This window comes from Astatotilapia calliptera, chromosome 7, assembly GCF_900246225.1.
Source record: "Astatotilapia calliptera chromosome 7, fAstCal1.2, whole genome shotgun sequence".
Classification (NCBI taxonomy): Eukaryota; Metazoa; Chordata; class Actinopteri; order Cichliformes; family Cichlidae; genus Astatotilapia; species Astatotilapia calliptera.
This window is the reverse complement of record NC_039308.1, coordinates 18,251,363-18,268,024: the sequence shown is the minus strand read 5'-3', so window position 1 is coordinate 18,268,024 and position 16,662 is coordinate 18,251,363. Positions and strand designations below refer to the sequence as shown.

The 16,662-nt window shown below is 40.7% G+C and overlaps 2 protein-coding genes across 15 annotated transcripts in view; one reads left to right on the top strand and one right to left on the bottom strand.

Annotated features, from left to right (window-relative positions):
* Positions 1-4,714, top strand: part of arhgap24 (Rho GTPase activating protein 24) — a 78,625-nt gene extending 73,911 nt beyond the window's left edge. For all 8 annotated transcript variants that reach the window (XM_026173541.1, XM_026173542.1, XM_026173544.1 and 5 more), the window contains 4 exons: positions 570-643; positions 717-838; positions 960-2,127; positions 4,025-4,714. In XM_026173541.1, coding sequence (XP_026029326.1) covers positions 570-643; positions 717-838; positions 960-2,127; positions 4,025-4,289 — 1,629 coding nt within the window. In that variant the 3' untranslated portion in view covers positions 4,290-4,714. The remainder of the gene's footprint in view (positions 1-569; positions 644-716; positions 839-959; positions 2,128-4,024) is intronic.
* Positions 4,715-8,501: 3,787 nt separating this feature from the next.
* Positions 8,502-16,662, bottom strand: part of mapk10 (mitogen-activated protein kinase 10) — a 38,134-nt gene continuing 29,973 nt past the window's right edge. For 3 of the 7 annotated variants that reach the window (XM_026173534.1, XM_026173536.1, XM_026173537.1), the window contains 4 exons: positions 16,067-16,093; positions 14,287-14,350; positions 13,957-14,034; positions 8,502-11,540 (listed from right to left, as the gene is read on the bottom strand). In XM_026173534.1, coding sequence (XP_026029319.1) covers positions 11,398-11,540; positions 13,957-14,034; positions 14,287-14,350; positions 16,067-16,093 — 312 coding nt within the window. In that variant the 3' untranslated portion in view covers positions 8,502-11,397. Of the gene's footprint in view, positions 11,546-13,926; positions 14,035-14,286; positions 14,351-16,066; positions 16,094-16,662 lie in introns of all 7 variants that reach the window. The other 4 variants (XM_026173539.1, XM_026173540.1, XM_026173538.1 and 1 more) reach the window with 4 other exon arrangements.

Sequence of the window (16,662 nt, the reverse complement as noted above, 5' to 3'; positions counted from 1 at the left end):
TGCCAAATTCAGACCTTTTCATGTGAGAGTTGCTGCAGAAAACAAGATTCAGCAGACTAGGCAAGATTTTTCCAATATCTTATTGTCTAATTTTGGCGAGTTCATGCAAATTGTAGCCCCAGTTTCCTTTTCTCAGTTAAGGAGGGGCACACAGTGACTTCTGCTGCTGTTACCCATCTGCTTCAGCGTTCACTGTACTGTGCATTCAGAGATGCTCGTCTGCATTCCTCGTTTGTAAAAAGTTGTAATTTGAGTTACCGTTGCTTTCCCGTCAGCTCAAAACAGTCTTGACAGTATCTAAACACCTGAATGCTTCGAGTTTCTTCCCACAGAATTGATTGTTCAGATGTTTGTTAAATAAGTGTACCTAATGAAGTGACCAGTGAGCATATATTTACATAAACCCCCCTCTTTTCCACTGATTCATTTCCCACTGGATCCTGGGTGTGATTGTTTCATTATACACACTGTGATCAATCACGGGCTTTACAGACAATCTGTTGCAAAAGTTTCTATGAATGATTATTTTGCTGAGTTACTGTTACTTTAAAACTGTTTATTATCTGCAGGGTATGAAGGAATTGAGAAGGCTCGTGGAAAGTCTACCTCCAGTGAACTACAACCTCCTAAAATACATCTGCAGGTACTGATAATTAACTTTGGATACAGTTTTACATTGTTGAACCATGAGAAGCTGATATTTTCCATTTCCCTAGGTTTCTTGATGAAGTCCAGTCATATTCAGGGGTGAATAAAATGAGTGTCCAAAACTTGGCCACAGTCTTTGGGCCAAATATCTTGAGGCCAAAAATTGAGGATCCAGTAGCAATTATGGAAGGTGAGTGTTGAAGAATGTCAGGTATACGTGTCTTACTTTCTTAATATTTAGTTTTAAATCTTAAATAAGATGAATGTTGGTTTTAAAAGAAAGATGATGATGATGTTCGGTTTCTTTTTAGGTACTGTTCTGGTCCAGCAGCTCATGGCTGTTTTGATTGGTCACCACGACGTGCTTTTCCCCCGAGATGAAGACAGCCCTACTGCCCTCGAGCTCGTCAACAACAATATTGAACAGCCACGGCGACAAACCACTACATCTACCTCAGCCATCACTACAGTGTCTCAGAATGCTGAGAACAACAACACACATGTTGTGCGGCAGTGTGTTTGGGAAGCCAACGAGTCTCCTTCACACCGTCAGCACGCAGACAACAGTGGCTCCCCACGATCGGCAAGTCCCCGCAATGGAGTCATGGGACGCTTCGACGTCACCCGCAGTCCACCGCTGACCGTTAAAAAGAATCCAGCTTTTAGTAAAGGCAGTGGCATTGTTACCAATGGGTCCTTCAGCTCCTCACCCTCTTCAGATCCCACTGTGGAAAAGAGCCAGAGTGGAGGTGGCAGCTTACCGGTGCGTCGCAGTGGCACACTCAAAGGCTCGGGGACAAAAATGGGCACCAGCGGCGTCACGAGTGGAAACAGCGCTACAGGGAATGGGACTGGAGTTGTACGCATGGGCGTTCATGGGACTGACGCTGTCACAGGGAGTCCGAACAGCCGCAACAGCCTCTGGCAGCCGAATGGCTGTGTAATGTTACGGGAGAACAGCAAAGCTCGTGACTGCCACGGCGGAGATCAGACAACCAATCAGAATCGTCTGTCCACATACGATAACGTGCAGCTAAACCATCACAACCTGCAGCAGCAGAACCAGATCGCCAACACGTGTCTGAATACCAGCTGCGAGGACAAGCAGAGTGTGGACAGTGCCACCTGGTCCACTTCTTCCTGTGAAATCTCCCTCCCTGACAACTCCACTTCCTGTCGCTCCTCCACAACCACCTGCCCAGAGCAGGACTTCTATGGAGGGCACTACGAAGACTTGGATGGACCAGCACAAGACTGCGTGCATCCCCAGTCTGGCGAAGGAGGAGAGGGCAGAAATGGCGACAGAGAAGGAAGTGGAGAGGTTGGGAGGAGCAGTCGGGGCACGAGCAGCAGTGATAACAGCGACGGTTTTCCTGTTGGTAACGGACCCGGCAACCACAGCGCTCTGCACAGTCTAGTGGCCAGTCTTAAGCAGGAAATGCACAAGCAGAAGGCCGAGTATGAGGCCAGGATAAAAAGGTACGGCTCCATGTGTGAAGGGCTTGAATCAATACAAGCGCTTAATCTTTACTTTGGCCTTTTTTGCAAACTATCCATCTTTTTTCTCAGGTGATCAGGCATGTAAACCAGTGAGGTTTTCTTGTGTACCTTACTGTCATCTTCAAAGGTTTAGACCAGTAGAGATCAGTCACATCAAAAGAGAAAAAAGGAAATTTCAAATCTCTCTTAATCTAGCACTTAAAAAAAACCAAGTCCCTATTTTGAATTTTTCCTTCCTGTGGATATGAAAAGCTGGCACACGTTAGTCAGATGCTACAGCTCTTCAAAGCCTTACTTTGTTCTGTATTATGCCAGCAGTGAACAGGAAAAAAATGTGTCCCAACTATAAACCTGCTGTAAAATGTTGTTTTGCATGGGTGGCTCTAAGAGACCACTGTTTTCTTTTAGTGCAGCAGGCTTCATGCGTTAGTCAGGTTGACAGAAACATACCGGTACATGAGTGATAAAACACAACATCCTCCACCCAGCTCTGTGTCTTCTTTCCTTTTTTACTACGTCCACCATTCCCTCCATTTCACAAGAAGCCAGTGAATAAACTTTTCTAGAGCATCAGGATCCACTCTATAAATCAACATCTCACCACTTCATTAAAACGCAGAGTTCAAGTTCACTGGCAGTGACTGCACCCTCCTCTGTGTCTGCCCACATCTTTTCTTTTTTTTATGCCCCTCACCTGATTCCATCATTATCTCATTAGCCCTTGTAACCTCCTGCCAGCTTCACCAGCTGCCCTTTGTTGGCTCATTACTATCCAAAGGTCACCGTGGCCTTTTGGCAGATCATCTAAGTTGATGGCTGCAGATGAAATAAAACTGAAACCACCAATCAAAATCTTATTAATGGGCATTCCCATTAATGAGCAGGAGTGTACACAAGTCTGAACAGCTGCCTTAGTCTTTGGCAACCACATGGCTTTGTCGTATAATGGGAAAGCAACAAAACGGGCAAACTCTCCAGTGAGGATCAAATAGCCAATCAGAAGCTGTCTTTTTCACTCTGTTCCTTTAGCTACAAGCTTGTAAAGTTGTCAAGCATGAGGCTCGGGTTCCAGTGGGGGACAAGTGACTCCAATTCAGCCCACTGCATGGCTTTGGAAAATGTCAAAGTGAGCATAAATTGTGTTTTGTTAAGTTTTACAGCTTTTGCTACATTCATCCTGTACCAAAGTAATAAAAGAAAAAAGTGGTAAGTAGTTTTATACAATTATTTCTTTCTACTTACGAGTCAAGCTGACAGATGTTTTTCATTTGCTGCTGCAAATGCAAAACAAAACTGAGACATATGGTTGAAACTACACCTCTTTTTTATGTAACAATGTAGCAGGCATTAAATGTGTAGTTGTTTTATACTGACAAAAAGAAGAGTTTCACTGGTGGCACTTCACATAGGCGAAAGTTTGATATCTCCAATCTAACCTGAACACTGAACAGGACGAAAAGGTACCTAGAAGTCACTCAAAATAGCCCTTTCCTGAATAATCCGTAACTTATTTAAGCTTTCAGACTGTTTGAACATCAAGTTTGAGAAAAATGCCCCCATACAGCCGTCAAGGAAGAGGAAATTTGCCAAAGAATTATTTTGGGTTTTTTTTCTTTGAGCTATAGTTCATCTTAAAGTTGGCTATATTAACATGGAAAACTATGGAGCTGTATCAGTTTGCCATTTGCCTTTTTTATTTTATTTTTGGGCCTCTAAGACTTCCACAGCCCCAGAGATTGTGGTTGCATGTAATTCATTAGGTCATTAAGAAAATTAAAAAGATCTGCAGCTGCCCTTGTGCTCTGAGATGAGCAAATCCTCTGTTCACTACGGCACTGCTAATCTTTTCCTAATCCCGTGTATGCCTCATTTGCAGTTTGGAGCAGCGTAATTTGGAGCTGGAGACTGAAATGGTGAACCTACACGAGGAGCTGGACCAGGAGAGGAAGAAGTACACCATGGCGGAGATCAAGCTGCGCAACGCTGAGCGCGCCAAGGATGACGCCGAGCGGCGAAACCAGATGCTACAGAAAGAGATGGAACAGTTTTTCTCCACATTTAGTGACCTCACCGCAACTGGCAACGCCGCAGCCACCGATCCCCGCCGACCAGAGCGAAACAACACCATCTGGATACAGTAAAGGAAGGCTGAAAAAAGATGGCAGCCAAGACAGGAACTGGGTTATTATAATGACGTGAACTTTAGAGAGACTCTAAACAAGATTTGGCTGCTGATCGAAGGAGGGAAAACACACTGCAAAGGGTAACGGCACGTTTTAATTTAAGAAATAGGAGATATAGGGCTGATGTAAGCCGCCTTTATAAATGTAAACATCACCTGGAGTGATGCCAGAGTGACATTATCTGTATATAGCCTTATTTAAACAGACGCTCATGGACACACTCCAGTCTCCCAGAAGTGGTTGGGGTTTGTTCAGTTGTCTGGCTGGGAAATGGAGCAAAGGGACAGTACACAACAGCCTATGAGGACATATGGTACTACCATTTTATGTTAGCTCCGAGATAGAAGGGAAGACAAAATGTTAAAAAAAAAAAAAAAAAAAAAGAACAATACCAACACCAACCTTGGACCTGAAAATGCAGAAAAGACCACACCGAACTCCTCCTTTTTATTCATTTTTACCATCTAACCAAAACACACCTTAGTGTTCAATATATTTCTGCATCTGCTCATGTCAAAGATGTCATATGTTGTAAAGAGAAGGAAAACTGACACTTCATTGTTTTTGTGATATTTAAGCAAAGCTATAAACGTGTGCTATTTTCTATCAGTTTTTTTTTCTTTTTCTTTTGCACTTAAATGTTTGTTTAGTCTCTGCAAGTTGGTACTGGATGTTCTGTCGGTCTATGTGTCGATGCGTGTGCCTGTGCTTCTGTGCTGTTATATTTACCCATGACCAAAAGAAAAAGAGCCTGTACTGTAAATATTGTATAGATAAATGCAGACGTGACTAGATTAGATAGTTTGCATTGTGGTTTACTGATATTCAGATGGATATGGCATGAATTGAGTTGATACTGAAGAATGATTTGTAGTTTGTTAGAGTACAGTTCAAGGTGTTGCACAGTGGGTTATTGGCATAAATCTTTTAAGTCTTGAATTCAGAATTTCAGATAAGAAACTGTATGGCATGCCGCTTTTAAAGATACAATTTACTGATTTTTCGAGGCCAGCACACGTTTGTGGGTCATAACTGTGAAATAGTTGGGATTTTAAAGCCTCTAATTTGATGACATTATCAGCCTGGCAGCAAAATTCAGTAATAAGTGGTATGTGCATGATGGTTGCATGAGTCTACGAGGGTCGGCATACACTAACTGAATATTTGTAAAGTGACTGTATATGGATGAAGTGTATTTATGTAGCCCGAAACCAAATGTCTGCACATGATGTGGATTTGCGAATGATTACAAAACGGGACACCTCTGATAGATCAGACCAGGAATGGACCTGCGTCAGAGAGGAGTTGGTGCGTACACGTGTGCGCGGACCTGGTGCTCGGCTTCTTTTTAAACCTGCTGCTGGTCATTGCAGGACATCTGGAATGTGCATATGGAGTCAAAAAGAAGAAGAAAAAAGTGCCTGAACAAGTGAAGGAGGGAGAGGGGAGCCTGCGCTTCTCATTTCACAGCCTTCACCGGGAAATAATGGGCTTAAGCCAAGCTGACAGTGTCACCTCGTTCTGTGAATTCCACACAAAAGGGCGGATTATGGATGGAGGGCCAGACGGAGTGGACGGGGATAGTGGAATGTTTTCATGACAATACTTGATACACAAAGGAACTTTAAAAATGACTTAATATGAATAAAGATGGATTTTAATGCAAGTCTCTGTTGTCATTTTTCCTTTTCAAATGTCCAACTAATGTTTGAAGACGAGGCAGAACATCTGATTGGCCTCACGTTAACACAATTAGTGGGCGGACAGTCAGGGCTGTTTTTATTTGTTGTTATTTTTGTTTAGAGGGAAAAACATTTTTGAGTCATTTAACTTGGAGAAAAGTGGAAAATATTCACTTTTAAAAAACTAGAATTGTAAAGATTTATAAGACTTATTACTAAAATAAAAAAACCACATCCTCGAGGCCTCCTGTGCTGCTAATTTCAAGTGTCTGATCTCTTCTGCTGCTAACAAAGTACATGAGAAATCAGTATTAGTATTAGCTGATGCAAAAAATTAAATTGCCAAAAGTAGTCATGCCCAGCGATGCTGCCTACTGTCTTACCACAAAAGGCACGGCTAGGTTAGAAATTATATCTGCACTCACTACACACCTTTTACTTTTTTTGATTTCAGAACTGCTTTGATTCTTTGTGGCATCGAATAATTTCTAGAAACATTTCTGAGATTTTGGTCCATGTTGACATGATAACATCACACAGTTGTTGCATATTTGTTGGCTCCTCGTTCTGATTGAGATCTGGCCATTTGTACAGTGCACTCTTTTTCAAGAAACACGCACTTTGGTCCAAGGAATGGACAGGGTCAGCAACAATAGTCAGGTGGTGTTTAAACAACGCTCAGGTCCTTTACACCACCAGCAGCAGCCTGAACCGTCAACACAAGGCAGGATGCATCTATGCTTTCATGCTGCTTATCCTAAATTGTGACCCTATAATCTGCATATCGCAGCAAAAAGCAAGATTCATTAGAGGAGGCAACATTTTCCAGTGTCCCCTTGTTCAATTTTGGCCTCTGTTTCCCGTTTAAGGTTTAAAGGTGTGTCAACAGGTGTAGCTCATCTGCTTCAAGGTTTAATATGTTGTGCATTCAGAGATGTTCTTCTGCATCCCTTAGTTGTAATGAATGTTTTTCTTTAGTTGCGCTTGCCTGCATGTTAAGGAGTGTGACTATATTCCTCTGACCTCTGGTATCAAAAAGGCATTTTTGCTCAGGGAACTGCCACTCGCTCGATATTTTCTCTTTTTTGCACCATTCTCTGTAAACTCTAAAAATGGTTTTGCAACGTGGTTTGGCACCAACAACAAAGCCACATTTTCAATCACTTTAAATGAACCTTCACCCCCATTCTGATGCATAGTTTAAATTTAAGGTAGTAATGTAAAACATATCTACATGCCTAAATGCACTGACATCCTGCCCCACTGACTGGCTGATCAGTGATTTGCGTTATTAAACAGGTAGACCTAATAAAGTGGCCATCGAGTGCGTTTCATTTCATTGGTATACTCTGAGAAAGGTCAGTGCGCTTGTTCTCATGCTGCACTCTCATGCTACATTATTTTTCTCTGTCAGAGAACTAGTTAATGGCTCTGCTTTAAGATTGTGTATCCACCTGAAAGTGCCTGAAAGCACATTAGATTCTGTGTAGGAGTCACAGTGACAGATTGGATAAATGGTTCCTATCGACAGCAAGGCCTGAAACAAATCTGCAGTGCATTTAAATTAGTCTCCAGGTAAAAAGAAAAGGTCCACGAACGCCCAAGGTCAAAGGTTTTGTTTATTTTCAACCACATACATAATACATAATATTTTTTACATACACAGTTCCTTTAAAATGTGTTTACAGTAACAGCTTTCAGTAAGTTTTTTCTTTTTCTTTTGCATTTGTTTTTGACTTTACTTGAAACGCTATAGCCTGAAGCTTCGAGATCAGCCTGAAACAATACCATTTCTTTTTTTTTTGTTTGTTTCTTTTTGAATTTTTTTTTGTTTTAAACCTGACAATGTCAAAGGAATGATTCATTAAAACAGCACGGAGTAAAAGAAACAAGAGAGAAGGAATCAGAAAAGAACTGAATAACAACATCACCTGACTCAGATGAGCTATACAGGGTTTCGTCATTGTAGAGTTCCACATTTAAGACTCTAAACATTTTAGCATCCGACCCCTTGCAGTAGCTTGCCTCCCTGTCTGAGTGCAATAAAGTGTTTATTGCATTGTTGAACTGTTATTATTTACAATAGAAGTTAAAAGAAAAAGGTGAAAATTGCCAAGCTGGAGATCCAAAGATTGTTTTTTTTAAGTTGGCACAGCTGTGTGACAACGTGTGACATGTAATCATTTTTCATAGTGTATGAATCCATAAGAGGTCATTTTAAGACCCCCTCCCAAAAATTAGAAGCTGGAATGACAGTGGTTTTCTAATTCAATTCAAAGTGACAGAACATGAATACACACATGAACTACTACTAAACACACAACTGTGCTTACTCGCCATTGACATTCTTCAAAATAATTGCACAAAAGTCATGATCTCGTATTAAAATTCTAAAAAAAAAATGAAGACATGTGTTGCAAAATCATTTCTCCAGACGTCACATCACACCTTTCAACTCAGACTCGCAGCTTGTGTTGAATGCTGGTTGATTTAATCTCTCTCTCTCACACACACACACACTGATGAGCAGAGCATCAATGATGTGCGTGATTGTTAAACCGTTCATTTTTACATTCACTGCTGACAATCCAGCTCAATCTCCTTCTTTATTTACCCGAACTAAAGCTCCTTTTATCACAACAGAATTGTCTGGAGGGATGTCTTATAAAAAGATCAAACAGTTCACATTCAGAAAAACTGGGGGGGGGAAAAACACATTAGCAATGTTAGTGTTTGTTCTCCGTGACCAGAACGTATAAAGATACAGAAAGAAGAGTGTGTTCGGATGGTTAGAAATGCCCTGTAGAAAAAACTGCAACAGTACCTTGTGTGTTTGTGGTGTAGAGGTCGACTCTGCGCCCCTTTTGTGAGAAATTCATCAAAACATTTTTTTTAAACACAAAAGATTTCATCAAAGTTGCACCCTGTTTTAAAAGATTGCCCTGGCCAGACCCTGAACAAAAAGCCAAGCTAGCCATAGCTTATTCTGGAGACGCCAACCTCAGTTACCCTCTGAGCTCTGCGAAGGTTAGTCTGTTAGTCTGTGTGTGGTTCACTATACACAAGCCACAGGGAGTAAGAGTGTTAACAAAGTAGCTTTTTGAAGTTATCTCCATAACGTGGAGGACTGTGAGCGATTGTACACAAAACAACTCCAAAAAAGAGTCATTGTACAGCAGCAGCTGAACTGAAAGTTACAGACTTGTACTGTCACTGAAATAAATATGTGGCAACGATGTCTCCACATCTCCTTAAAGTCATGGCAGCGACTGAATCTATTTCATACATGCGGAGGCTCCAATAAGTCAGTGTGAGCATTCGTGTTCTTCATCTGACCTAATTGCTGTCATTTACCGGATCATCGCAAAACACCTTTTGAAACAAAATATGCCTAAAGTAGGGAATTATGTATGTTTTGTCCATATAAATCCAGCTCCAAGGTCTTACTACGCCAAATTACCCTAACTTGCCCATGCAGGTTCACAGTGGGTGAAATAAACTCTGCCATAGTGGAGCTCAGTTTATTTCAGTCTGCCAAAAACTGTTTTATATTCTTGTTTCATTTAAGAACACTGAGTTTGCACAGATAAATGTGAGATGTGACTTGAGATTAGAGCAGTACAGCTGCCAAGCCTTTGCAAAGTGCAAATGCATTTTGCATGTGAATATTTGAGCGTTGCACCCCAGCTAGAGAAGATATAGCTAATTTGTAGGAGAAATTTAAAAAAACAAAACAAAGAGGTCAAATTAAAATGTAAAAAGAAAAATTTGTGGGATGTTTTTTTTTAATGGAAACACCGAGGAAAACAGTTAAGCTTTGGGGCTCAGACAGTTTTAAGGCAGAACCAGAAAAAACAGAGGGAAACAAAAATATATCATTTCTGCACCTGCAATGCTTCATTCCAAAAGGCACTTGCCATGTTCAGATTCCATCTATCAAAAATATATAAATCAATAAATTAAAGAATCTTTCGCCTATGAAATCGTTTAATGGGTGCTTTCTCGTGTCGCGACATTTTTGTGTGGTGTGCGGTGATATAAAGCAGATGAGAAGACGAGCCATAGCTACAAGGTTAACACTCATCACCTGTCTTAAAAACTCAGCACTGTATCACTTCTGCTATGTTTTAAAGAGTCAAACAAAAAGGGGAAAAGGTTCTTTGTGGTTATTCCACAGTGAAACCGATCCAACTCCTGTGCCTGTGAGGGGTTAATGATAAACAATGACATGCAGGGCTGTGGTTAAAGGACCGATCATACACTGCCAGGGGAAATAAAAAGGGACATTACACACAAATTAGACTTCTTGAAGGCTGTCTCGTGAAGTCTGAGCACAATCAGAATAACTTATTTCTGTGTGTACTGGCCCTTTACGTCCTAAACAGCCCCCACTTTTATCAGTGTCTTATTGGCTTGCCTGTGGTCCACCAACACACACACACTCACACGTCCTACTGTGCCCAGTTAGTTTACATTGTATATAAACAAAAGTCTCTATATAGACTCGTTAGCATACAGTGAGATTAGCATTGTTTAAATCTAATCATGCAGGACTACAGCAATAGGCAGGGGCAACTGAGGTGGAAAGCGGTGATGTGGCAAGGTGTGCTAGTCGGAAAAATAGAAGGAAAAAAATCCCAGTTTACTGGCCGTCAGTCCCACTCTGTGTGCCCTTCAGCTGTACAGAATTACAATATTTACAAATTACCACGGTAGGGGGGGGGGGGGGGGTCACTCCTGGTAACAGCAGGAACGTGTCCCTGCAGAGTTACCACATGAAAACACATCAGGAAGCCTTTTTTTTGGGGGGGGGGGGTCAGGTGGCGGTGTCTCACACAATGTTAAAATACAGCAGTGTAATTAAATAAGAGCTGAATAGGGGAGAGGGGCTGGGGGAGGAAAGAGAGGAAAGTCCCCATTTAACAGTAGTGATGAGCAAAAATGGCAGCCCACCTTGCCACAATGATCGGAGCATAAATGCTTTTCTTTTGGTTGCTTTTTTTTTGTCTGTAAGGAATTGGGAGACCAGCTGCCAGCCAATATGCACTTTACAGGAGATGCAAGTCTAAGCGCTTGGTCATTTTGATCTGATGCCATATACAAGAATATGAGGGGTAATATAAGCAAAGCAACTAGAGGATCATTAACATATATCTGAGCTCATTTACTTGAATACCGCTGCTGTTTTTCAGTGACAATGCACAGGCTTTAGATTTCATAAATTCAGATTCCTATATCTCATATTTTTGTTCTTAATATATTAATTTTGATCTTTACTCTTTTTTTTTTTTGTCTTTTTCTTTTGCCTTTGTATTTTCCGGCGGTCGTTTTTGTTGGGTTCTTCACCTTCGGAAGAACATGGGGTTGCGTAGGCAGGCGGCTAGTCACCTGCAACACCCCAAGGGTCCTGCAGAGGTCTCCAGGCTGCTGTCAGTGTCTGAGGCCAGGGTCTGGTCGGTGGACATGGAGGAGATGTCGTTGATTGAGGAGGAGGGAGGGAGGCTCTCGCTGCTGTTCACGGCTGCACCTGTGCTAAGGGAATCAACAGCAGCGGGGGGTTACAACGTAAAAGAGTCCTGGCCAAGACGCGAGCAGAGAAACAGTCGCAGGAGATATACAAGTGCACACACAGGTTAGAGTGAGATAAATGCTGATTCATGATTAGCTGTTCCATGAGATAGAGATGTCAACAACATTTACAACATCTGTGGGGCATCACAATCACAGTGCATCTGTAATGAGACAAAGATAATTAAGCTTTGGGTCCGGGAGGCTCCACGGGAAATATCATTAAAGGCTTTCAGTGTTTCAGCAGTTCATAAGCGTGGCTTGTTGTTGTCATTTATATGCCAACAAGCTGCTATTTAATGATTTCCTTTTAATTATATACCTTAAAATGATTTATGTCTTCATACAGGTCTGTGTGTCTGTGTGTGTAACAAATGGCAACCTCTGGAGCTGAAAATAAAGCCAACACAAAAGTGCCAATTCCTTTAACCTGGCTCCCAAAGTGAGTTAGTCCCCATAGATGCCCAATGTTATAAAGCATATTTACAGCCCATTACAAAAGAGATTTTTCCCTCTATGGATAGATTCTAGGGGTATGAGGTGGGGTATCCATCCATAACTAGAGTATTCATCTGGACACAGTAATGCTGAAACTTCAAGACCCATGGTCCAAAACCTGGTGGGTGAAGAGATGGTGGCCAGGTCCTTGTTTTATATAGCTGGTTACAGGGTAGACTAATAATCTAATATTAATAATCTTATAATCACCTTGTTTTAAAGTCAGAGGTATGCATATTAGGGAACTTGGGGTACTTCCCCAAAAGCAATCTGCTGCTTTTGAACATTAATGATCTAATAAATAATATACATAATGATATTATGCATAAAAAAAATTACATTGTTTCCAACATCCTCAGAAGCCTAATTGGAACTGTGTGTGTGACTACATGCTCTGTCTATTAGCACGCAGTGACCAATTTATACCTCTGTGAAGTTGGTTCCTGCTTTGTCAGCCTTTAAAAAAAGACTTTAAAGCAGATGCAGGAAACAGACCAAATGCAGTAATTTGTGCAGAGGACTTGCACGCTGTGAGTCTGCTGTTTTTGTCTGTTTCCTGTTGGGAGTAACTGTTTAAATAAAGCAAGATTAATAGCGCGCATCGGTTTTATAGGGTAACTAATCAGAAGTGACAGTTAAAGCTTCATGTGTGAGAGGAGCACAGCATAAAGTACTGTACCGTGCAATAATCCACACTAGTTACACGGCGATATATAAGATGGGAGTTTAAGTCATTACCTCATATTATTAACCTTTACAGAAACTGTGGCAAAAGCAGTAATATGTGATTAAAGTCTGAATCACATCACAGCGTCACACCCACACGCATATCTTCCACACTCACTAAACTGTTGCTCATTTCTTCATATTCTTGGAGATAATGAGATAATGCACGGTGTCGTGCAAATAAATACTGCAGCACTGGGCTGAAAAATCTTCTGTTAACATCATTAAAAATATCATAATCTAAACACACAAAGTGGGTCTGACTGTGTGTTATTGCAGGTCTTCTCTTCATGCTGCAATGAGACACTGTCGTCTGCAGCTCCTGCACTGCGTCAGATGCTATACAGCGGCCCATCTGCTTAATTACAAGTAGATAGAAAGAAGAAGAAAGATGAAGCTCGTGGATTTTCTAGAGACGGGCCGAGAGAGACAGAGCAAAAACGAGCACCATGTTATTTAACTATATTTGGCACTAAGGATATTTGTTGCCCGGCTTATGGTGAGAGATGATTTATAAGTTTTCTAAGAGGGAAAATCCCACTCGCTTTTGTACAATAAACTGAAAGAGGACACCCAGAAAGGTGTTCTCTGATCTGAGCCGTCTGTTTCCGTTTAATTTCTTCTCCTTGTGTTTTCAGTCTTCTTACTGTTTTCATGCAGTGTGGTTGTGGTTTCAAACAAGCAGTGCAGCTTTCTTTTTTTTTTTTCAGATGGATCTCGGCAAATGCTGACTGGGCTGGTTAGTATGCTCAAAGTAACTCTATACTGCCATCCTGTGGCACATCATAAGAATAGCAGTTTTTGTCCTCTGAGGGCATTTATAGCCAAGTCTAAGACTGACATTTCCTGAGACAGACCCCTCAAAACCCAAAGCTTAAGACACAGCAATGTAATACATATAAACATACAATCATAAAGGCATTTGAATTAACCTGTACTACGAAGCAATTTTAGCAATCACAGAATAGCAATCTTTACAAATCATCAGGCACAAAGTGACATCACTGAACTGAACAACATTTAACTTGAGATGTAAGGGACAGAGACATGTGGTCAACAGCACAATGGGTTTTTCTAATTACAAGGGATAACTCCAGTAAGGTTATATTAAATTCACTTACAGAGCGGTTAGGCTTATGCACTGAGAGTACCTGAAGGTGAAGGTTGTCCCTTCACAACGCCATTCTTCGTTCTCTCCTCAAAGTTCATCACCTCTTTGTAGATAAGTTCTGCAAGGGGTACGAAAAAAGGTAGTAGAACACACTAAGTGACAAAAATATGTGCAATCTGCACCCATCTATGCAGACAGTGTTCATATTACCATTAACTACTAAAAAACAAGATCATTCGAATGCATGGTAACACTAAAAAATTACATCAATCGAGTGCATTACTGCACATATAATATACAGCTTTTTATCGTTCTACCATATGTGTGCTTTGTTGAGTTTTTATTTTTAGCCCGGATGAGCAGCACTCACCTTTCCATTCATCAATGGAGTGTTCTCTTTCATCCAGCTGCTTGTCGTAGATCTGAGGTGGAGGCTAAAGAAGAGAGAGAGAGAGAGAGAGAACACAATTCCAGTTTAGTAACATTTCAGCTAACGGCCTAGCATTACTCCCAAGTGCAATACCTACAGAAAGCAGCTCAAGATTTTACAAGATCACGTTATAAATATGCATCTTTCAAATGTGCAAATGGAAGGAAAAAAACAAACAGCATGCCGGGTCTAAAAGTTCGGCACATGTTGATTATGAATTAAATTTAAATAAAAATTAAGCAGTAGTGTATTACTTCCATAAAATGCATTATAAGTTCATTGTCTGCCATTTATAAACAAAAAATGTCTCAAAATAGGTCATTCTTTATAATCAGGACTAAATACCTGACAGGATAGTGAGATAAGAAAACATCTGGCAGCAGTGCTCTCCCCCCACACCCTCCCTCACGGGACTTGTCATCTCGTCTACTAGGTCAAGAATACGCTGACTGGCATCGAGTCAGCCCATCTAACTACTCATTCACTCATTCCCCAGACTCCGACATCGTAATCCTGCCCATCTTTGTCAGTGTGGGTGACACGACCACCAAGGAACCTCTCTGGTGTAACCCTGAGGGGACTGTTATGGGTCAGCACTGAGCGGCCACAGCAGGACAAACCAACTGTTTGTAGATGTTAACGCTGTGGAGCTGTGGAAGTAGCTAAGGAGCTCTCTTCAAAACAAATTCTTACAGTAAATATTAAAACCTTGTATTCTATTACGATTTTTTTTTTTAATGAATAGATTAGGTTTCCTGTGACATACGAGTTTTGGTCTATGTGCAGAGTGAAGCATGTGCAGTTTGACAATGACTGCTTATATGTGACAGTTACTTTGAGCTCCACTGAAAACAGCACACGGTCTGTATACAAAAGATGGACATAACCACCCTGATGTGACCCATTAGTTGGTGGATATCTGTTTTGAAGTCTGCTGCATTTTGATTTACAAAATGAAAAGCATGGAGTGAAAATGACTAATAAACCAGGACACTGTGTACTCTTATAGTACCAACGAGTTAGTCACTAGGTAATTGCACAATAAAGCACTCACTTTATCATCTATTTTACTTTAATTTCAACCATCATTTACAAAAATAACATGTTGATGTACTAAAAAGACTTTAAACTCCTGACAGTTACCATAAAGTCAGTACAGTATTTACTGAATAGCACTGTGCTACTTTTAGTTAAGAATAATATTAGTTTTATATTATATATTAGATTGGTGTTTTATTTTACATGTTTTTGTGTCTGTTTAATTATGCTCACAATCATTGTTTTGTTGATTCATTCAACCTGGCACGAGCCACACATAAAAATTAGCCCATGTGGCTAAATCTGGCATATTAACATGATGAATTTAATGTGGTAATTTATATGCATTATCTCTTTTAAATAAACATATACATCATAGATCAAGAGAACAGTAGGGTCATTTCTGCACTGGCTTCACTTCTCAGACCCAGAAGTTACTTCCATCTTTTATATACAGTCTGTGATTACTGCAATATCCACATATTCTGGATGTTTCATTTGATTGGCATTTTCTGCTCCTCTCTTTGCATTACACAGTCTCTTTTCTCTTGATTTTAAATATCTTCAAATATGGCAGAAGCACTGAACCACATGTGTCCAAAAAATCTTCTTTCATTTACACTCTTTAGTCGAAGAAGTCCAATTGCAGTGCATTCTTTGATGTAGGGAGTTTGTTATTTACCATGGATATTTGGATGTTATCTCTGGCCTTCATCAGGATGAGGTGACATTAGAGAAGGGGGGGAAAACAGCAGAAAACGTGTTGAAATGCCATTCACAGCCATGTTATACATCAACAGAAGCAACAAAGTCATCTTTAAAAACCATCAGACACCAGATGACAAGACAAGGCCATAGTCATGAAATCTTCTATAAAGGAGGAAAAACTACTATACAGTGAGTGTGTTAGGCAACAGGATATTTCACGTAGTAGAACAGCAGCACTGACATTCATCAGCTGGTCATGCTCTCATTACTTGTACTGCTGTAAAAAAATTTTCGGGTTGCAGATGGCTTTTTACCCAATCTCACTGTCACCTCATACTAATGAGGCGCTGATGAAGACGCCAGATTTCACCAAATCAACCAGCAACACCACCCCTCTCATGTTACAAGACCCAACAACCCACTATATAAATCTTTCAGTGTAGCATGAAAATTTACCAGCAAAGACTTTGGGTTATTTTACAGAAATCTACAAAAACGTTTGGTTCTGCACTAAAGACTAAAAATATAAGTGAGGGAGAAAAAAAATGCAAATTAGATGTGAACAAAAGT